Source organism: Drosophila takahashii, chromosome 2R, assembly GCF_030179915.1.
Source record: "Drosophila takahashii strain IR98-3 E-12201 chromosome 2R, DtakHiC1v2, whole genome shotgun sequence".
Classification (NCBI taxonomy): Eukaryota; Metazoa; Arthropoda; class Insecta; order Diptera; family Drosophilidae; genus Drosophila; species Drosophila takahashii.
In genome coordinates, this window is record NC_091679.1 from 25,733,661 (window position 1) to 25,757,122 (window position 23,462).

General features: G+C 40.5%; 3 protein-coding genes and 1 long non-coding RNA gene across 4 annotated transcripts; 1 reads left to right on the forward strand and 3 right to left on the reverse strand.

Annotated features, from left to right (window-relative positions):
- Nucleotides 1–4,591: 4,591 nt before the first annotated feature.
- On the reverse strand, nt 4,592–6,273 carry LOC108069010 (uncharacterized). Its single transcript, XM_017158910.3, has 3 exons — nt 6,165–6,273; nt 5,998–6,045; nt 4,592–5,919 (listed from the first exon to the last, which is right to left on the reverse strand). Exons 2-3 carry the CDS (start codon nt 6,020–6,022, stop codon nt 4,805–4,807), a joined length of 1,140 nt encoding a protein of 379 aa, XP_017014399.3. The 5' UTR covers nt 6,023–6,045; nt 6,165–6,273; the 3' UTR covers nt 4,592–4,804.
- A 1,009-nt stretch (nt 6,274–7,282) lies between these two features.
- On the reverse strand, nt 7,283–10,204 carry LOC138912461 (uncharacterized). Its single transcript, XR_011418006.1, has 3 exons — nt 10,017–10,204; nt 7,910–8,402; nt 7,283–7,818 (listed from the first exon to the last, which is right to left on the reverse strand). It is a non-coding gene; the product is annotated as an uncharacterized lncRNA (long non-coding RNA).
- Nucleotides 10,205–10,341: 137 nt separating this feature from the next.
- On the forward strand, nt 10,342–11,388 carry Gpxl (Glutathione peroxidase-like). The gene is made up of 2 exons (XM_017158916.3): nt 10,342–10,569; nt 10,985–11,388. Exons 1-2 carry the CDS (start codon nt 10,358–10,360, stop codon nt 11,361–11,363), a joined length of 591 nt encoding a protein of 196 aa, XP_017014405.2. The 5' UTR covers nt 10,342–10,357; the 3' UTR covers nt 11,364–11,388.
- An 8,364-nt stretch (nt 11,389–19,752) lies between these two features.
- On the reverse strand, nt 19,753–21,053 carry LOC108069013 (uncharacterized). Its single transcript, XM_017158913.3, has 4 exons — nt 21,006–21,053; nt 20,394–20,525; nt 20,122–20,337; nt 19,753–20,061 (listed from the first exon to the last, which is right to left on the reverse strand). The coding sequence occupies exons 1-4, from the start codon at nt 21,019–21,021 to the stop codon at nt 19,877–19,879; spliced, it is 549 nt and encodes a 182-aa protein (XP_017014402.3). The 5' UTR covers nt 21,022–21,053; the 3' UTR covers nt 19,753–19,876.
- Nucleotides 21,054–23,462: the final 2,409 nt, after the last annotated feature.

Here is a 23,462-nt window from a genome sequence, read left to right on the forward strand (position 1 = left end):
TCAACATTTTTTCTGCCATTCTCCCTGTCACTTGGCTTTGTGTCTCCCCGGCCCATGTGTATTTTGTGGTGTGCGTGCGGTTGGTATGCAATTGAAGGTGACACTGAAATTTGCATAATTCTGTTGTCACATGTCGCATACGCCATGTATGATAGCCGCAAAAGGCAATCGAGAGAAAATAAAATCGACTGCTTTTTGCGAGGTTCAACGTTTGACTTTAAAAAAACTGAATGTGGCTTTGAACTTTTATAGGAAAATTCATTAAGTGGGGTTATGGATATCACTATGGACGGCAGTCCATGTAGTGACGAAGCGCACCAGGAGAGTGTGCGAAGGCGACTACTATATATACACGAAGAAATGAAAATCTACTGTGATGGTCCGATCATAATGAATAATACACCTATCGAAAGGTATTGCGAAAACTAACAGGATTGCATACCAAGACTTTAAGAAAATCAATTGGCTTGGGAGAGAGAGCGGTGAAAGTGAAAAAGTGAAAATTTCGAAATTTGGAGCTGTTGGGGCCGGTGGGGATAAATGCCCCCTCGCAATATTTTAGTTGTATTCCTTTTGAAAATACCCGTCGAATGAAGGGTCATTTGTCAAAATCCGACTCTCCGTTCAAAAGTTATAGTCAAAATAAGATTTTCTTCTTCTTCCCAAAATGAAAATTTAATTCTGTTTGTCAGTTTGTCCACTTGTCCAAAATATGTTTTTTAAGTTCTGAAAATTTGATATGACGTTCATCACATCGATATAAAAAACTTTTGTTCTACCACTTTTGGAAAAACCCGCTAGTTTAGCGGAAAAATAGCAATAAATAGCTAAAATTCGGAAAGCCGTAACTTCTATACTACTGAAGCTACAGACTTGTGCTGCATCTCGCTTGAAAGGTATTTTTAAATGCTATAAACGCCTTCTATATGCAATTTGTGTAAATGTAATAGTTAAAAAGATATGAACAAAAGAAAATTTGTTAAAACTTTTTTTTTTAGCTTTTTTTTAATTTTCTCAAAAACGGCTCTAACGATTTTCCTTACAACTTTAAACTGTATAGCCCTTGAGATTCCTTAAATTTTGGTATATATCATGTTTATGTAAAAAATCGCGTTTAAAAGTTATTCAGAAACGAAAATAGCTACTTTTGCCAGCTCAGAACAACTAACGCTCCCTGAGTATTGAATTTTGTGGGAGGGTATCCGAACTGTATTTTAGGGTCATGGAATCAGTAAATTTGCACTTAAGAGTTCCATATAGGAATCTTTTGTTCTACGACTTTTGGAAAAAGCCGCTACTTTAGCGGGAAAAAGCTAAAAATAGCTAAATTTCGTTAGTTTGTAAGTTCTACACTACTAAAGGTACAGAGATGTGCTATACCTCGATTAAAAGGTATTTTGAAATACTTCAACGCCTTTTTAACTTAATTTGTTAAAATACAATAGTTTAAAAATTATGATTGACCAATTTAAATTTAAATGTATATATTAGCTCCTATGAGAGCAAATGTAAACAAACAAAAACTTCTGATATCAAATAAAAACACCTCTTAACGAGGTAAAAAACTAGTGACGACCGCACCTTCAACATACAAAAGTTCTGATATCAACATTTGTGACGAAAAATTATTACACTCGTCATTAAATAGACTTTCTAATATTTTCTCATTCGGCACGCTGCAATAGTAAATGCCTGTAAAGGGAAAAAGGCTGGAATAGTTTGCTAGGGCGGGCCGAATGAGAAAAGATTAGAAAGTCTATTTAATGACGAGTGTAATAATTTTTCGTCACAAATGTTGATATCAGAACTTTTGTATGTTGAAGGTGCGGTCGTCACTAGTTTTTTACCTCGTTAAGAGGTGTTTTTATTTGATAAATAAGGTAATCAAAATATTGGAAATAGTTTACTTTGCTTAGCTGTTAAATTAATTATCAAGTACAGCAATTTAGTCTTGTAATTTCCATTATTTACTTTTCGTAAAAAAAAAACGCTTAACAAATGTAATTAATTTGTGGATACTTTTCACCACAAAAGAAACTAGTTCATAAATCCGATACTATTTGCATAACGATTAAACAAAAATCCGAGAAGAGTGCTTAAATTGTTTTTATAAATCAAATTATACAAACCACAATGTACACAGCAACTGTAAACTTTGCAATTCAATAAAAACACTTTCCATCAAATTGGAACAATTGCCAAAATGATTGCATTTAAGCACCAACTGCCTAATTTATTACCATTTAAATTACAGTCATCGAATTGCCAATAAACCACTTTTAATACGCCAAAATAGTTATGTAAAGCGATATTCGATTAAAACGTATAATTCCCAGAGTGAGTTTAAAAGCGTATAAAAATGATTTGGCAATTTATATTCTCGAGTTTATCTGGCTGGCTATTAGCGGGAAATTTCCCTTTCACTAGGCTCTTTTCGCTCACATAAATTGATGTAGTATTAAAGGCATTTTAAAGCCAAACTCCCCCGCACTAGATCATTCATTTGACTTTTGCTGACTCAACAGTTCAATTGAATTTTATGTTGTTGCTCGCCGCCTTTGACTATGAAATCTAGATTACAACTTTTGGCAACAACTTGTGGCGAACGTAATTACAAGCTGCCAAATGACAACCATAACAGTAACAACAAAAACAGCGACAGACTGGCTGACAGACAGAAAACCAAAGGCAAAATGAGTGACAGAAGGGTGGCAATGGCGATGGCGATGTCCTGGCAACGCTCGTCTTTGTCGTCCTCATAATGAAGCCATAAATTTCAAAAGCAAAGAGATTAGTGAAAAGTGGTCGCCGTCTGCCCTCCTCGATGCCCCGAAAATGCCTGGCAAGTGTGTATTTATTTATATTGCACGAATTTTAAAGTCATCTATTCAGATGTCACAACTTAAAGACGAAGCGGAGCGTGTGGAGAAAGTATGGCAAAAGTTAATGCACTTGCAATGCTGACAGGACCTTGGAGTTGAGCTGAGCTGAGTTGAGTGGAATGGCTGATGCAAGCATTTATTATTTACACTTGTAAATAAATATATATGTGCGAGAGTTTATGTTGGAGGGGGCCTGGTCACTTAGCAGCGGGAATTGCACATACATTCGCATTTACACTCCAGTTAACACCCCAGGGACATTGGCAGTGCCACTGAGTGCACAGAGAGAAATAAATTGATCAATTATACTATAATTTCTTTTGAAGGCAAATTTAGATGTCAACAGCATTAAATACTTGGAAAATTAGAATTAATTTGCCAAGGTGAAAGGCATTTTCAGAACAAATATATCTACAAGTTTTGAACATTATCATGTAACCAATATTTAATTTACTTACCCAATCTTAATCTTAATGTTTGTAGCGATAAAATGGTTGTTTTTTCTTAACCAAACTTGCAAATCAAATCATAGTCGTAATTCAGATGCAGTATTAATTCAAAAATAATAAATGAATTTTGCAATACGTTATTTCTACAGATAATTTAAATATCATCAGCTTTTAATAGTTTGAATATTATAATAAATTTTCCAAGGTAAAAGACATTGGTCCTAGAATGTTTTGAAACAATAATAAATACAATTGTTTATATATTTACCCACACATCAATTGTATTACTGTTTTTTAAACACTTTAAGAATTAAAATTAAAGTCGTCACTTATTTAAATTATAATATTATTTTTAAAATTATATTTTGTTGTGCCCTGGGATGCCTAATTCATTCTTTGAATGTAACTACAAGTTGAAGGAGCTACGCAATTTTACGAATGCTGCGTTGCACTTTTCCGCTTTGGACATGTAGATGTACTGGCACTCTCGTGCAGTTTATATAGATTATATACATGGATTTGTGAAGCAAATTTGTATTTATGCTGATGGCTGGGCACCCATGACACTCGCTTTTCCACTGGGTTGGGGTTGGGTTGTCTTTTCCTGGTCTCCTGACTCCAGACTCCTGGTTCTTTATTCTTGATTCCTGACTCCCAGCACATTATGTGCCCCATTTAATGTCTATGTGCAGCACACACGACGCACACAAGCCCTCTAGCACATACTCTCGCACACACTTACACGACCAGTGAACGTCAAGTGGCGATTTACATTAGTTTTATTGTATACGAAATTAGCAGCATTTAGCATTTAGCAGTAGCAGCGGCAGCAGCCGGCAAAACTTTTGCCTCTCGGCTCCATTCACTTTGCCTCATCCGCATCCACATGCCCCTCCTCATCCCCATCCTCATCCGCAGTCAAGGGTTTGTATGTTAGATTTGTTTGCTCGTATGGCTGCACTGTCGCACTTGGCATATCAATTTTGCCGCCCGGCCCCAACCGCCCACTCCCCTCAGGACATTTCAAGGTAACAAATCGATTTTGTTAATGAAAACGAAGGAAAACTTCAAGGGAAAAGCCACCCTGGGGATCGGAAGCCGATTGAAGCGAAAGTTTGATATTTGTTGGGGGAAACAATGGCCAATCTGCGTGATAATGGCATTCCCGAAGGTTTATTATGCAGCCTCCAAGCTTTGCTTTTTCTTTTCGATTTGCCTTTAAGAACCAAGTCTTTATTTCCCAGATTTAAATACTTTACATTTTAGTTTGTGTATTTAGTTTTTATTGGGTTTTGTTTTTTTTTGTTCCTAAGAAAGTCGGCCATACAAATCCTTTAAATGCATAACTTTAACAAAAATATATGTAAACAATTTCAGGCAGACTTTCCCGGTTGAAGAAAAGTAACGTATGTGCAAAAACAAGAAACCTAAAATTTTTATGAAACCGTGTAGAAGTATGCAAATCTCCTGTATCTAAACCAGATGGCACTCGTTGACCAGGACGACGTCGTCCTCGACCATCTCGCCATTGCGATTGGCATGGTGCTCGTGGTGAATGGGACAGCTGACAATAAGCTCCTCCTTGGGCTCCATCTTCGCTGCCTCCTTCTTGCCCTTCTTCGCCGGTCCCTTATCCTTGCCGCTCTTCAGCTTGTCCTTCTCCAGCTCCAGTTCCAGTTCCAGGTGATCCCCCAACAGGTGATCGATGACATCGGGGTTGTTGCGCAAAGCCAGATCCATGGCGCCATCGAGAAACTGATAGAGGGGCGAGCTGACGCGATGTTGCGGTTCCTTCGGCGGTTCCACCAAGACAGTTCCCTCGAAAGGGGGCTGCTGCAGCAGCTGTTGCAGCATGTAGAGCATCGGTGGCAAAGCCGGCGAGGATTTGTGCTTGCGGTGGTGCTTCAGGGGAGCTGAATTATGGAGTGGACCACGGAGTGGAGTGTTCTCGGCTGCATTCAGCAGCAGCACTCCGGCCAATTCCGGTGGCAGGACTTCCGGGCCGTAGCTGAGCTCCTGCTGCACGCTCTCAATCATCATGTTGGGCGCCAGCAGCTCGAACTCCTTTAGCTCGTGCTTGCCATCCGGCGAAACCAGCTTGTTGTAGTACACATAGGGATTGGTGGGTGGTGGGCGAGTTGGCAACGGAGTGGCCTCCCCCGATTGGCGACGCTTGTGGTGCAATGGTCGCGGCTGCAGGCTGCTGTCGTCCATTAGGCTACCCAAACGCCTCTTGGGACGACGCAGCCCCATCAGATCCTCCAGCTCGATTTTCCCTTCATCTGAAGGCGAAGGCGAGGATGTGGAAGCCATAACAGCCAGTGCTGATGAGGTGGTTGTGCTGGTGGCATTCGTGGTCTTTCCATGATCCACCGTTGTGCGCTTGGTTGCAGCTGTAATTTTCTCCTTTGAAGATGTGGTTGCAGCTGTGGTAGCGGTGCTATTGGCCAACAAGGTGGCCTTGAGGTTCAGTGAAGCATCGTTGCCCGTGACCTTGGTCTTGTTATAATCAATGGCAGCATCGCCTTGGGAACGCTTCATGCGCAGGCAGTGGCCCATCAGCGGTCCCATCATCATTATAAGGGCACCTAAGCCATTAAAAACAAAATTACAGATCATTTTAAGACCAATAAGCTGTTAGTTTTTAAAAGATCCCCAATACTTACACCCGAAGATCAGGGAATAGTTCATCTTGTTTGGCTTGATAGACAGCGCTGTGGAAGACAGGTGAGTGGAAAACGTTAACCGAAAATTGACCACAATTATTTTAGATTGAATATTTTTTCCCGTTTTTTTTTTGTTCTCCACCGAAATAGTTACTATTTGAACTCACTTTATTTGATTGGAGTGGGTTCTACGTGTGCTCGACACAAAGTTTGTACTGAAAATGATTCGAAATGCTCCCTGCCTCATGGCGAGGCTTTGACAGACAGCTGGGGAGCTGGTAAAAGGTTACTGGGGCTCAACAAAAAATCGAATTTCAATATTTTTGTGATGGGAATTTTCCATACACCACCCACACACTCCCATTTGCGGCGACCTTTTCAAGTGCTGCAAATGGCAGCAACAGCAACAGCAAAAGCAACAAAAAGAAAAAAACCGCGCACAAACAATAAGTTTGTTTCGTGAGCCGCAAACAAAAGCAAACAGTGGAAAAAGTTTAGCTTATAAATTTCCAATCAATTTTTCGTGCAAAAATCAAGAGCCCCCACACACAAACACACCCACAGGCACACACTCAAGTGCTCATATAGTCTGTGAGTGTGTGCGAGTAGCTATTACTTGATTAATAAATATTAGCAGGAAAAATTGGAAAATTCTCAGTGAAGCGTAAAAATGCAAACACCCAAACGGAAATGCGATACATTTGCGAAATGGCAAAAGCATTTTCCAAAACACCGTTGCTCACCGACGCACATGCACACACACACGCACAGGACTACCCATTTACTCGGTCTAATTTTGATACCCCTCTAATATAGAACCGCCAGAGATATCACTTGCAGGAATTTACAAGTATTTTGAGAGATAATTTTGAAATAGTTTATTATAAAATCAGTTTGTACAATAAATTCAGTGCAGTAAAACACATGTATAGAGGACATTTTAAAAATTTCCAAAAACACGGATGCTCATCCACGCACTTGCAAATGTACTAATTTGGCACCTTTCTAACAGAGATATCTATTTCTAATATTTATAAATATTTTGTATGAATAATTAGGAAATAGTTTGTGACAAAAGTTCTACAAATTTATTTATATTAGAACAAAAAGAAATCGCTTGTACAGTGGACATATTAAAAATGCTAGAGTCGAAGGCCACCGCAGCCAGTGCTCGGTAACATATAATTAAGTTTAACATTGTATGCTAAGCTTAATTTGTTAAAATAAAATAAATAAAAAATGCTACAATATAAAATATATATATGGTTAAATATGAAATCCATGTTTATTTCTTTTTTGATTAAATGATAAAATATATACATACAGTTTCTAAAATATATACAATATAATTATTTTTATAAATATTTTTGTTTTGCCTTAATAAAGGGTATTTCCATCTCGAACCTCTCTTACTCAGACTGAAACTTGTACTTTCTTGTGACGCCTTCGGCTGGAGGCATTAATAATGTAAAGTGCGTGCGTCAAATGTAAATTCCTTGCTGCCAACGCATGCGATTTCATAAACTTGCGACATTTCCAACAAACAATTCTTTTCGCCCTTCAAGCCAACTTGACGCTGGCGCTCAGGTGGAAGAGGGGCTTTGGAGGGCGGAAAATAAAGGGGGCGCCGAGGAGAAGGCACTTTTGCTTATCAGCTTAAATGTAAATGCCAAGCGAATGCAGTTGAGAAGGGCGGAGGGGCGGCAGCGGGGCGTGGCTGAGCAGCAGCTGTTGCTGCATTGGGGATTTGCACATTTATACTCGAATATTGCTACACCATCCCCCTTTTCCTGGTCTCGTTTTCTTTCTTTTTTTTTGTATCTGCCAAAGTTGATTTTTGGAGTGTATTGAATAAAAGTCGATTTTCCCCCACTGGATTTGTGCGCGTTCGACAAGCGGCTTAAATGCGTACCGTTAATACTCATATCCCTTTTGCATATGTCTGGGTGTTGGGGGCTTTGGCTTGAGTGGGTGTGCGTGTTTTCGCTTTGATGTGTGAGTGTGTGTGTGCCCTGGGTTAAGGTCGTGGCTTATTAGGGGTCCACAAATCCTCAGCCGCAGTGCATCAGCCATCAGCTCGATGGGATTTGCACGCAGACACCGCCCGGGCTCCCAAGGCGATCCGCTATAATTGGTAGCGAAAAATCACGCATACGCCGTGATGGTTGCTGATGGGTCAAGTGGAAAGAGGAGGGAGAGGGTGAGACTGCTCTAGCCCGTTGCTTTGATCTCGGCCGGAATCACAGAGGCAGACTCAGCCAGACTCTCTTATTAAATGTTTCCCTTTCGATTTGATTCGGTGGCGAAGGACACTCAGCCGACACTGGCTTTGTAAACTTTCATTAGTTGCCTCGTTAATATTCCGATTGTTGACACACAAAAGGGAGGAGACCGGCTGGCTTAACCTGTGTATAAAGGAATTTAATTAATAACGTCCTCCGTCCTTTTGCGTGTGCAGCGCGGCGTAAACTTAATTAAATGCGCAAGTGGCAAGTCGCAAGTGGCAAGTAGCGAGGGGCACAGCGAAGCGACAAATGACAAGTGGAGATGCAGCAGCACCTCGAGAAATCCAGGTGCAAAGGTTAAAGGTAACCACTGTATAGGGGTGCAAAAAAAAGAGGAGAATAATCCTGCCCCCACATGTCAACAATTTTTATTGGCCCAAACGCTACTTTTACGGCTACTGTTAATAGTGAAAAATGGTGCAACAAAAGCCGAAATGATGCCAGACGCTTAGACAAAACCAGATGGAAATGGGAAATGGGTTATGGAGGTAGTGGCAAGTTCATAAGATGGCCATAAAACAGCGAGTTGTGGCTCAGCGACTTTAATGCGTTTCCATGTTTACGAGTTTAGTGCGCCGGGTTTATAACCTGTAACTGGGGGCAAAGTTTATTAAGTTTATGCCAAGTGCATCAAATATGCAAAACCGCTAAAGTTGATCATCTTGACTGCTCGATGGATTCGAGGGTCTCACGGAGATGTCTCTTAGCATAATCGCTGGTTATTGCTATTGGACGGGTCGGCCATCACTCATCGCTGATTTTATGAAATTCACAATTTCAGTTGTTGCTCCAACTGCTTTAAGCTGTGAGTCATAAAATAAGTTCACGTTTTCTGAGAGAATAAGTCAATTTTGGGTTCATTTTATTGTCGATAAACCAAGTTTTTCAAATACATAAATTTGATTAATATATACAAAAAAAAAATATAGGTACTTTTTTAAGCAATGCATAGCAATTACAATTTTTTTTTAAAGCTAGGTATATTTTTCGTATAATAGTTTAAGCAGACTTACTAAGTCATATTTTCTACTTATTTGTGTGTCAAACTCCAATTTTTTTACCTGGCCAACAAAATAACAAATTATTTAACAGGAAAACAAAAAATATGAATATTTTATCTAACTTCCTATTTTCACAATGACACTTTTATCCCTCCTTTAAATTTTAAACTTCTTATTTGAAATAAAAGGAGGTTTATTTTCACGGCGTGCGAAAGAGTTTGAACTGTGATTTGCAATCAAACTATAAAATGCACCGGCATTTCGGACAGCTTTTACTGCACACGTTTGACAGACGACGACTAAAGGAGTAACGCCCACACCCCGAATTCTAAATCAATTTCAGTCGAACGCCTTTCGCCTGCCATTGATTTATGGCCCACGTCCAAACGTCGTCTAAGTGGAAAAGCCGAACCGAAAAGAGGCGCAACTTTGCCGAATTATATTTCAATTTGGCAGCGAAAATGAAACAGAAACAGAGCAATACACAATGAACGGGCGTGGCCGGGGAAAAGATGTTAAAAACTTTTTGACAATTGACTTAAAAAGTTTCCTCAAGCTGGCAGAAATTGACTGCCTTTTGTATACAAATAGGCCGAATTCATCCAGGCCACCATCATCACACACACACACATATGGACGGGAAAAAGCGGGAAAGGGCGGAGGAAATGCTGCCGCGGCCATGGAGCGGAAGTAAACACATAAAACGGAAATGAAAATTCAATTATTTCGTTACGATTGTTCAACTTTTTGTTGTTTTCAGTGTGCCACCGCTGTATATGTGTTGTTGCTGTGCCCGTTTCGTGTGGCAGGCGGATACCGAAAAAAGTTTAAAATTAAGTTAACGTGCAACTCGAATCGTGGGTCAGCACATGCAACTTTCGCTCGTTTTGGGCAAATTCAATTTTGGCTGGTACTCTTTTTTTTGGGTCATATGGCCGTTGCGAAACGAAAGGGCCACACATTTAAATTCGATTTTTAACAGTCGCTTCACGCACAATTAGCCTGTCGAATCGATTCCTCAGCTTCGATTTGGAATCCCAAATGCACTTAGTACAGAGTACAGTACGACTCACGATGTTTAATAAAGAGGATGCCTTTCATGGTGTTATGGCGGCGGTGGCCCTGGTGGCAGTGCTCTATACCCGAAGGGGATTACAGCAGGGTCTGCAGGAAATGCGATGGCGACTAACTATACATTCGCTTACCGTTCGAGATACCTATGGAAGTCCCGTGCAGCTCCAAAGTTTTTCCGGCCAGGTGATGCTCATCGTGAACATTGCTTCCAAGTAAGTATGTATATAATATTTTATATTCCTGAAGGAAAGTTTACGCTGGTATAAAGTAACACAAGTTGATCGAAGATGGTCTTAAGTACCTTACGATTTAAATTTTTAATTTTGGGATACTTATTCTTTAGAAAGCCGTTACCAAAAAATAGTTCGTCAATATAATTTTTGTTAAAAAATTGTATTATTTTTTTTATTTTTATTTTTAAAACAGAAAAACACTGCTTTACGATTTTTAGTTTATTCTGATAAAATATGATTCAAATTTCTGTCTTTAATTGCCATTTCTAGTCCCTTGAAAATTATAACATTACATCATAAATGGTTTTCATCCTTAAGTACTTATAACCCTCTGAACTACAGATTAATGTATCATTTAGATTTAATCTTAAGTAAATTTTTTTCCTAATTCCAGATGTGGTCTCACTTCCTCTCAGTACGATGGTCTGCGACAATTAATGGAGGAATACGAGGAACGCGGCTTGAGCATCCTGAACTTCCCTTGCAACCAGTTTGGCGGTCAGATGCCCGAGTCCGATGGCCAGGAGATGTTGGATCACCTCCGCAAGGAGGGCGCCAATATAGGACACCTGTTTGCCAAGATAGATGTGAAGGGAGCTCAGGCAGATCCGCTGTACAAGCTCCTGACTCGCCAGCAACCCGATATCGAGTGGAATTTCGTCAAGTTCCTGGTCGATCGGAGGGGAAACGTGTACAAGAGATATGGCGCTGAACTGGAGCCAGTTGCCCTGGCCCATGACATAGAGCTGCTGCTAGCCGATGCGTCCGAATAAATAACGCAACATGCGCAACATTCTGCTCACTGGCTTTCATAACTGTGACAACGTCACGCGCTATCATTGGGGATTACTGCTGCTGATGTTGGCATCACATGCCAAGCGATTTCTTTCCGTTGGTCTTACCTGGTTTCGCCTGTCACCTTTCCGCTGACTTCTGTCAGTTGCAAATGGCCAAAAGGGGCGACCTTTTGCTCTGCTGCACTTGTCACTTTGCTTTATCAAATTGCAGTTACGGTTGCAGCTTGGCCCACGTCACGTCAACCATCCGCCCAGTGTGACACAATCGAGTGGGTGGGGTGGTATTGGATGTAGGAAGCAGAGCCCAAGGGCGCCAATCGAATGCTTTTTGACCTTGGGTACAACTTTCTTTCAAACTGTTTAAGAGCGCCGTAGTATTTTGAGCAGCGAATTGCAGCAAAATGAAAACAGGCATTTTGATTTACATTATTTATTAAGTCAGTTTCTTTGAAATGTTTTAAAAATGATTTCCGTCTTTGTGACCTTGAAAATATACGTATACCAAAGGGAAAGCTAAACAAACAAGTAAGAACTTTTAAGTGGTTTTGTCCATTAATTCTTAATTTTATTGTAGTTGTAAAAAGTATTTTGGAACAAAACATATATATTTTAAAAAACCTTTAAAATTAACCACAATTTTTAGAAACAATGTATATAATTATTTTAATTATTACCCTGTTTGTTTAATTCATTTCTTTTCCGAAAGCAACCTAAAAGCCCCGTTTTACATACATTACAAAAACCTCAAAAATGTCCGCTTGTCTTAAAATTTTTGAAAAATGTACAAATGCTTGTTATGGCAGGGAATGCATCTGGCCAAGGTCTAAGCGGAATTCGGCTAGCCAGGACAACTTCCTGGAATGCCTCTACGAGTTTGTGCAACCGCAACGGAGCCTGACTCCTGCCGCCATGGATGTGGATGTGGATGCCCCTGTTGCAACCTGCCTTTCGCTTCTGTTTCTGCTTCTGTTTCTGACTTGGCTTCTGTTTTGGTTGCCACTCCTTGTTGGCATGCAAACAAGCTCTTTTCTGCCGGCTGCAATATAAAAACGTGCCTGCACATTTGCCACATGCTTACGCCTCCCCAGCTGTACGTGTGTGGGTCTCGTCCTATGCGCTTCAATGTGTGTGTGTGCTGGGCGGCACGAGTGCCTCCGTGTGTGTTTGTGTGTGTGTGCAGCGTTGACAGTAACCGAAATTGCCACAATTTGCGGCTGTGTACAATTTGGCCACTCATCAATCTGTGCACATGTTAACCAAAAAACCATTACAAACAAGTCAGACAATATCATGAAAAAGGGGTGGGAATAACACTTACATTTCCGGTTACGCATACACCATACATGTATTTTCCCTTTATTCCATATTTAGTTGGTTTTTTTTCGTTCGCTTGGAGATGGAGCATCAGTTGGGTAATTTTGTTTGATGAGCGCATTACGTTTGCATTTTATATTCCGGCTACCAGGTCGTATGTGCGATATCCTGACAAGTGGAGGCATGTGGAGGCAAGTTATTACGCGAACGCCATGGTGGCCTCCTCGCTTACCTAACCCCTCCCCCACCCGCCGAAAAGCAAACCAATTTAATTTTTCAACAGAATCGTTGTCGTCGTCGTTTGGCGGGCGACGTGGAAAAGCCTCAGCGAAAAAGTTGGTTTGTTAGTTGGTTTGGCATTTGTTCGGTTGCCTGAGTTGAAACTTAATTAACATTTGATTGATAAAGGTTGCACACACCGACATTCTCACACTCACAAGCGCCATTTCATGCGTATTGGTGGGCGTGTGTGTGTGTGCGTGAGATTGTTGTCTGCATGCAAATGAAAATTTTCAATGCCGGCGGCGCATTCTCCATTCTCCAGTGATTATTTATGCGAGTGTGTTTGAGTCTGCCTGTATGCGTGTTCGAAATTTTAATTAGTATTATAAATTATTGCCAACGGTGTAGTAATTAAATGTGCGTGTATGTGTGCGCCTATCAGGTGAGGCAGCGCCGAAGATAAAGCTGAATTTTAGCCAATTAAACTTGTATGACAGAAGCGCTCAACCCAACTCACGCCTAAAATGGCCCCCGAAAAATCCAACAACTCATCCACAAATCTCTGGGCTAATTCATTGTCTGATCCTGGCTAAATATTTCGTTTAAATTTGCATGCTAAAATCACCCGAATTGTGTGGCATTTGGCATTGATTTGCCTTTGATTTGATTTGGACAACGTCAATTGAATTTGGCGATTTCATTTTTCATTTTTTTTTTTGCTCAGCCATTGCTAAGCTGCTTAGCACGCCCCCGCCTCCCCCATTTTGCCACGCCCTTTTGTCACATGTGTCCGTGCAGTGGGAATTGCATTTTTCTTATCGCCTTTGCTAGCCATGCAAATGGCAAATCGCAAATGGCAGATGGCAGAGAGCGGGCAAAAAAGGACTCTGAGTCTGACTCCGAGGACGAGGATGGAAGATAGAATGACACAAAGGCCACAAGAAAAGCAAAGAGCCAACCGAGCACTGAATTCAATTTGTGCACTGAAAGTGCTGCAAAATGAACAGAGTTCCAACAGCAAAACCTGATCTGGATGAGCAATACGTTCGAAGCTCGCAGCTCGATTTCAATCATCATTTGACTCACTTTATCATATTAAAAATTTATTGATATTCGCCCAAAAGACCCATAAAATACTTCAACACATTTGCCCCCGAAAATGGCAGAAAAACAAAAAGAAAGCTTTGCGTAGCAAAGGAAAATTCAATAAATTGCCTGGCTCGACATAAAATAATGCTGCATTATAGACTTTAGCCGCCCGCGGCAAAGTAACCGCCAAATGTTGCCCTGGAGAGCAACCAGCAAACACAACAATAATGACAACAAAAGCGGGAACAATGTGGAATCGATGAGCATAAAGCAACCTTGAATGTCCTTTATCGTCAGCGAGGATACATTAGTCGCTTCGTTCTATTGAAAGTATTTATTATATTTATAAATATTATAAGTATTCCAAAATGTTAGATGTTTTTATATATTTTCTTAAAATGTTCTTAATTTCAATATGGATAATTGTTTATGGTTTGGTATGGGTTAACCATATATATTTTAAATTCATTTAATTAATAAATAAAATTCACCGCAAAATTTAAATTTTAAACAAACCCAAACAAAGAACAACAGTATTTAAATAAACACAAAAATTTCTCTAAAATTTCGCCAGCAAAAACTCTGGAACTGGGTTCGTTAAACGTATAATTTCAACAAAATTTCCAAATTCGCATACAATTCGGAAACGTTTGTTTACTTTTGAATGTAAACAGAGAGCAACCCAGCGCAATCGGTGGTCTCATAAATGTTTGAATTTCAAACGAACTGGAAAGAGTATGCCACCATCGAGGGATAGGCCTCCGAATTTGGCTTTATCTCTGCTACGGGTAATTCAAATTGTCGCCGACGAAACAATGACAGTGTCAGATGGAAAGACTCGAGACTGCGACTGCCGACTGAGGGACCCCTTCAGGAATCGATTGCTATTTATGTTTTATGAGACGTAAAATGATTGAGCCAAACGGAAGGCGGCAATCCAAAAAATGCCAAATAAAAGCGGGTGGAACTGGGTTGGGATGGGTGGCGCGGGGTGGAAGTGGGCCCGAGACAGCTGCAAAAGTTTATCGCCAAGGCAGACCGCATTAAATGCGGGACACACGCACATTTACGCATCCCGACGTCAGATAAAGGCGTACGTTTATACCATAGTGTGTGCAATGCTTGGGGAGGATGTCCGCTATCAGGAAAAGCGTTTGCCTGACGTTGATGGAGGACAGTGGGGGAGGGAGTTAGGCGGACCGGGGAAAAGCGTGTAAATTACAGCCGCCAGTTTTTCTCGTTTTTCGGCTCCTGCTCTTTGTGTGTATATCTTGAAAAGTTTGGCGTGTGTTGTTGTCATGACGGCTATCATCTTAACTTGATGTGGTGTTAAGCATTGTGTTGGTGTTGTTGCTGCACTCGAAATGATGAACTGACAGATTTCCCCTTCTTTACGAGTGTGTGTAGTCTCTTTTCTTTAAGTTACTTTAATACTCCGCTTCGACAATAATCCCCGAATTGGTGATTGAAAATTGCGCTTTCCTAATTAATCTTAATTAGTCAGTTCTGTCTTGTCCGCGCATTCATCGATCAAGCAAATTCCTCCACACACTGTATTAAATATTTACCCGCTTACATACATAGTGGGGGTTATTGTAACGCTAATGACTAAATAATTGATCGAAAAGTAATCCCGACTGAGCATAGAGCATAGAAGAAGAAGCGCCAGCCGTAATGCAGCTTTTCAATTTGCTAGACCAAAAATGGCGCTAAGCGGCTTACGGTCGCATGTGTGTGTGCGGCTAAGTGAATAAAAATCTTTTTGCACAATTCATTAAACGCAAATTATGCCCCTGAGATGGTGCTGCATTGTGCCGGGCTGCCTCCCTCTTTTTTTTCTCTTTTTGATGGTATTTGTTTGCGCGGCACACGCGAGGCATACGAATTTAATATGAACTCGCACAGAAAACAGAATCCCCAAAAAGGATTCACGCACACATGCAAAGCGGGATTCATATGAGACAGTGAGAGAGAGAGGTGGAGAGACAATGAACCCGAAGGACACGACTGAATCAAGGTAATAAAGCGAGCCTTCCTTTTGCACAACTTGCCACTTGTTGTTGTCGCGCCTAACAAAACTTTTGCCCGCTGGCGAAGCGGAGGAAACGGCCACGATATAGATAAATACAAGTTGACAGGACAATTTATTGTCACAGTTAGCGCCCGGCCAATGCCATTGTTATGTAAAAGAGCCATCGCCGTCACCATCGCCCAATGGGGCGGGTGCTTTTTGGCATTGCGTATACGCAATTTCGGCAGCAGCCATGAAGCGCATTCGCATTGACGTCACGTTGCAGGCGCCCCTGTTCGTGTGCGAGTTGATTTGGACACCAGCAGGTGGCATTGCTGCTGTAGGTTGCACGCAAAGAAATCGAAATTAGCTAAATTTTAGGAATAAAGCTGCATTTTATCATTCAATCAAATCTTTTAGGACCATTTATAAAACAATTGATCCAGATATTATTTACAGTCCTAGATGGGTCGAAAATAAATAAAAATGTGGGCCAACGTCACTCTTTCTTGCCGGAAATAAATAATAGATATTTTCATGATTTTTATCAAAACCTTGAATGTCCAAAAAAATTCTATCAAATGTATTTGTCAGCTTTGCTTTTAATTTTATCGTGTGCCTTGAGCCCCTTTTCTCTTCTTTTGTGTCTATTGACCTGTGTATGTAATGTATTTACGTATTATCTGCACGATTAGGGGTGTGGAGAAATTTTCCTATTTGTTTTCAGTGTGCCTTGGTTCCCGGTGTGCAGTGCACAGTGGGCACGTGCTGGGGATAAGCAGTCCGGCCATCGGCTGAAGGACACGCATCCCTGCTCCAGTTCTCCCTGCGGCTGAGTTTGCGAGTGTGCGAATGGTTTTATTGCAGGATGGTCATGCAATATGTATAAGCTGATTGCCGGCAGTCCAGCATGGCAGAGGAACAAACAACCGACACAATTACGGCAGCAATCTTAAACAATCATTGACAGCCTCCTCGTGCGCAACTATTTTCCAACAGGTACTCGTACGGCACTCGCCCGCCTTTTCAACGCTCGCTCCGTTGTCTTTGCATGTCAAAGGATCAGAGCAGCCGTGTGGCCTGCCCCAAAGATAAAAGCTCAAATTGAAATTCCAATCGGGTGCTCCACTCGGGCCAAAGCCGTGCCAGTGCTGGCTTTTTATTCGCCTTTTGTTGCCCCCAGTCGTTGTTCTTGTTTATTGAAACAACGGAGCAACAATAAATTTTGTAGCGCATACTTCAAATGTCAAATGCGGCAGCGATAAAAATTTCTTTATTGTACCGCACCCGAACACTAACGCTCGTACGATAACATATCCGCCTGTGTGTGTGGCCAAGATGGCCAAGACCTGCGGCCCAATGCATTCTCTTTTGGCCAACTCGGTCGGACTCCACCAAACTGTTTGGCTTTGACAGTTTTTGCAATTTATATTTATTTCGAGGGCTGCACAAACCATCGGATACGCATAAGTAAACCGACCCCGGCCCCCAATCGCCCGACCCTGCATAAATTAAGATAATCGCGTTTAGTTCGCCCTGACTTCGGCTGCGACTTCGGCTTCGGCTGTCAGATACTTGGCTGCATAATTTATGGCCCCGTGAAGTGGCGAAACCTTTCAACCGGCCGGAACTTTAATTTTGTGTAATTGAACTCCAGCTGCGGTGTTCCCATAATCAATGTTGACAACTTCAATGGGTTAATGGCTAGCTGCTCGCTTAATGAGTTAATGCTCAGGACGCCCGCTGGCAAGTTCGCTGTGAGTGGTGCACAGTGAAAAGTGGGTTGTTCAAATATCTATTCTATTATCAACTGTTATTATCTGGAAGAGATTTTCTTTTATTATTATTTAGTATTATTGCTCCTACCTCTACCTAAGACGCAAAAATTATCAATGCCTAAAAGTCTTTGTTGACCTTTCAGTAATAATTTTAAAACACAGGGGCTTGGAATTCATGTTTAAAGTATACAGTAAAGAGTGTAAGTGTAAGTGTAAGCGTAAGACAAAATAATAATTAAATTGACTTTAATTCTAGTGAATTATGTGATCCAATACGATTTAAAGGTTTTTTGATTGACGTTTTCGCCCTAAGCTCTATAAAATAAGTATTCAAAACTGTTTGTAATGAAAGCGTTTGTTTTAAACACAGATAGAACGCAACACCATCATAAATCTAGAGAATTGTTAGAGTTTTCCGGTGAAGAAAATGAGCGTATAAAAGAGAGAACAAAAGAGTAAAAACGCAATAACTCAGAAGACAATGACCAAAATTATAATAACCTCTGCAAGGGTTTAAGAAAAAACAGATTACTTTTATTTTTAGGGAGAAAAATCAGATAACAAAGCTAAGATCTGTTTCTCAGTGTATTTCCAATCCTTGAGAGTAGTTGGCAGGAATTGAAATTAAAACCCGGTGGAATTGTACTCTAGACTCGATTACTGAATTAAAGTTTTAAGCCGAAACTTCTTGGCCCAATTCTGGGAAGCCCAGATGCCAGATTTGCATAAGTATGTCCAGTCGAGCTGGACGAGTTCATTGCAGCACGTGCTACCCATGCTTAAGCACACATTGTGGTCTGAAGCCCTTTGACCTTTGCCAAACAAGCTGGACCTCGGACCGGTCTGGTTATTATTTTAATGGCCTTTTGAAGTGGCTGCTGTTGTTGCTGTTGGCAATGACCAGGCCATGATTTTAATGCCAATTTAATATAATTTTTATGCTCGGCCCTTGGCAAGGCTCTAAATACGTGCCAAACGAAACCGAATCGAATCACATGGCATCGATATTGCGGCAATGATTTGGCGTATTTACTCGTGAGCACAGAGGAAATGGCAGCATATCATGCTGGGGATATTAAACGGAAATCGATCGATGCTTTTCTGCCATGGTTACGCGGGGAAAAGCCAGACAGACTGACACTTGGTCAGCTCTGACTTTTTTTTTCCTGTTTCCACAGTCAAATTGAATCCGCGCTTTTGGGTATAAAATTAATTTTCCACAGCCCCGCAGCTCAGACATAAGTTGTCCCTTTTTGCCGTTTGGGCAGACCTAATTAAATGCAGCTGGAAAACAAAAACCTACCGTTGACTCGTTCAAGAAGGCGAGTGCAAATTGACAAACTTTCCGGAAACTTTTCGAGTGGTAACTGGTGGGGGATTCAACATGTGGAAGGAGCATTTTTTAATTAAAATTTCCTCACATAAGGGAAATGCCGCTGATGCCACTCGTAGTTAGTTTTTGCTGTAATTAGCCGAGTTGTTAGTCGAATTCAGCCGCAGTTCTCCCACCTCTCATTAACATACATTCTCCTAATTGCAGGAATAAACTTCTTCCGGCTGTGGGGTTTTTTTTTATGCGGATTTACTCAGACTCCGAGCCACTTTTCATCAGTGTCATCAATCAGCTTCAAAAAGGCGTTTTAGTTTTTGTACAGCATGCCAAACCAGAAATGAAAACATGAAGAGGCGGCATTACAACCAAATACTGCGATACTTTATAATGTAAATTTATACATGTTCGGGCTATTTTCAACGTGAAAGGCTAAGATTTTATTTGTATACAAATCACACAAAATATTTTTTAAATCCAAAGATTTGCTTTTAATGCGACCATTTTTTGTTATAGAGAAGTTTTTAGTTAACTTAAATATCTAAGATAATAGTTCGGACTTTAATTTTTGAGACATATTTTGTTTACTTTTGATAATTATTTTGTATATATCTATATGTTAGCAAGGATGTTAGTAAAGATTTAGATGATACCGGTAAGTAAGAAATGTACGGGAAGGTTATTTTTGTTACGTTTCTTGTTTTTAAATCGATATATAGTGTTGTAAAATGTTATCAAATGAAGATTAAACCATCTGAACTGTTAGACCTTTGACTTCATACGGAGGTGGGTTTGGGTCCTCTGGAGCCGTAGCTTGGGGTACTTCCTTTTTTTCATCGGTTTCCACAACCTTAGCTTGATTTAAGGTGGCTGTGTTGATCTCCTCAACGTAGACTCTGTATATTAGAGCACCCATGACCACAAGCAGAACTGAAATTGTTCATTTCACAATTATTTTAAACTAATCATGTTTCATACAAATAAACTTACAGATATACGCATACAGTATATAAAAATCCAGTGAATACCTCCAGTAACTTTCTCTGATTTCGTAGATTAATGTTGCGATGAAAATCACGGATGCACTTAGCCAAATAAGACGAATGTTGGCTCTGTGTTGCTTTTGAGCCATCAATGTTCCGAAAAGGAGAACTCCAGAAACGCAAATTATCAGAGCCTTTCCCCCCTTTGCCAGGTCTGAACGTACTGCAGAATAGTTTACAAATTAGCCTCATCAACTTGGAAAATATGTGTATTTTTACCATTCGGAAACAATTGTGCAGGATCTGCGGCCAAGAGGATATTGACCATGGCAACGGTCAGTTCCAGTTTTTTTCCCATGAAATACATTTCGCTTCCACACTTCGATCTCAACTGAGCTACGAGAAGGCCCCCTGAAACTTAAAAATTCTTGTATATACAAACAAGATAATACACAGATACGTTTAAAGTAAACAGAGAGAATGACTCTTGATCCGACACACTTCTATAAAACGGCTTGATTTCTTTTCTGAACTCATTTGACACCAAGCACAGAAGGGCGGAAACTTATGAAAAGTTCATACGACAAAATGAATGCATAACTAATTCGACAACACACACTCGCTCACACATTGTGCATTCATGTTTATTTGATGGATGAACTTTTCGACACTTTGTGCATTAGAAAGTTTTACTAGTTTGGACTTTAGTGGCAATTATATTTACATTCAGCCAACTCTGGCTCTGAGCTCTTAAGTTTTTCGGCTTTGACGCCGGGCTTAAACAGGTGACGGTTGCGAAAGATTCCTGGGCAAAAAACTTTTCCAACTTTGGGTTTTTAATTAGAATTTGTTTTCACCACCGGAACTCCGACGCTGTGAAAATTCCCATACCTATGGGGCAATGCATCACCAGTAATAATAAATAAAATACTTTTAGGAATTTCCGTGCAAGAATTGAGTGGATAATTTATGAATATTTTGTAATTAACAGGCGAGAAATTTATCATAAATTTCCATATAATTGCATTTTTATGCCATGAAGTTTTTGGCCTTTTTCCCCATAGCCATTATAAATAAACGTGACGGGAGAGAGTGTTTGGAACAACATAAAGTCAGTGGGTGTAGTCGGTATTTAGGTGATTTTGGCACTCATTGAGAAGAGGATTTCAACAACGTTGTTCTCCCACATTCTGCGCTCTCTATATTTTGATAATATGTTTATTATTTCTCTTCTTGTGGGGTATACATCCTATATCAATAGACTACACTTCATCATTTTGTAAGCAAAAGCTTAAAACTACTTGCATATAGATCTAATAATTACTTGGAAAAGTAGAAAATATAGCTCAACCTTAATTAAAAACATATATGAAAATAATTTAAAGTTTATTTATTATTACTTTAGTAGGCATATAAAGAGTATTTAATTTATTGTTCAATTTCTCCTCCTCCGTTTGTTACTCAGTGCTCAATTTTTGATTGTGTATTTATTTGCCGGTTTATTATGCGTAAATATGAAAATTGCGCACAACTTTGACCATTAAGCGAGATCTTCGCTCTTCAGATGATTCACGGGTCATATTTCGGGCCACGCCCATTTTTGAAAGATACTGATTTTTCACCAACTTGGCCCTGTGCAAATCTCAAGCTGAGTGCGTCGAAATGTTGCTCATTTATTTCATTTAAATGCGCATTTAAATCTATTTAAAACTCCACATGAGCCAGTCACAAAGCCACGCCGCACAGAGGCAAAAACGGAATAAAGGGCAAATAAAAGGCAACGGGGCAGGACAACGCCTGACATGAGCTGAGGGATTCCATCTCCAGCTCCAGCTCCTCCTCCAGCCTCGCCGTCACCCACTTCGTGCCCCATCTTTCCCACTCAGCATGATTTAACGATAATGAAGGTATTTACGAGTTCAGCCTTAGCCCGGGACTTGGGCCCCAGCATTCTTTTTTTTTGGTCCGGGCCAAAAGCAAAACTCATCATAATCCAGCGGCAGGAAAAGGTTATCCAAAACACACAGCGGCACATTCGGCGACTTGTATCTACGTGTGTCCCGGCACTTGTGAGATGTTCTTGCCAAACTTTTTTGTTGACGCCGTTGATAAGGACAACAACTACTCAAAGCCGCCAGCTGAGCCCGAGCCCCGAACCCCGAACCCCAAGCCCCAAGCCCCAAAACCCGAAAGCGCCGTATATATTTATGGATTTAGGCCAAGGTGGCTGCCAAGCCACCAGGCGCACATTGCTTGCCAATAAAACTCAATTTGCCATAAAATTGTTTCACAGTCAACATAATTACAACAGCTAAAGACGAGCATAAATTTGATTTTCCAATTTACGATTAGGCGGAGCTCCATTTTCAGTGCCATTTAATATGGCCGGGCGATGAATGCAAAATGTACACAAAAATATTAATATCTAAGCGTGGAGAATTTAATTTCATTTCTAGGGCAAACACCTTTCGTTTATCGCCTTATCCATCTCGCTCGCACTCAGCTCCTTCTCGCTCCCTCCCCGCACTTGAATGCATCTTTTATTACACCTACAGCGTTTATACGACGCCAATTTCATGAATTGGTCAAAAAAGATTGTGCATAAACACACAAAGTTGACTTTTTGTTCAGAAATCAGTTTATGATGCAGGACACCCTATTTGAATTCACGAATTCTAGATTTCATGAAACACTTGGCATAAACATAAAAGCTGTCGGTTCTCAACGGAGATCCACTTGGCCACTGCGCGGATTTTATTGTCCTGCTCATCGCAAAAGCTGCTACCTGAAAAGCCCGAGGGGTTGGCACGTCTTAGCGCTAGTTTGTGGGAAGAAAGGCAACTTAGCCTGGCCAAAATCGCTTACGCCGCTGACGACCACCGTTTCCAGTTTCACCTTATAAAAAACGTAAAAGTTCAATATTTTATTGGTCGAGTTTAATATCTAATAAAATCGGAGCTATTTCAAATACTATTTAAAGGTATATGTATGTAGTCAGAAGTATTTTACAAAGGTTTCTGTAAATAGATTTTAGTTCAATACATAGCGATACTAACATTGGCTAGTGAGAAAGCGGTGACAACCCTTTGAAATTTGATAATTATTATAATTTGTTTTAGAAATACAAAAATTAATTTATATTTATTTGAACAAAACTTCGTTCCAAGCGAATGTAATTCATGAAAAGTTTGGGGCAGGGGAAAACATTGAAAGTATGGAAAACATAAGAACCAAAGGATACTGCTGTGGGCAAGGCCTAGTTAATTGCACGTCCTTGAGATGCTTTCGCAATCGAAGATTTCTTTTTTCTGTTAAGTGCAGTTTGAGGGTGGTTGGGAGGCAGCCAAA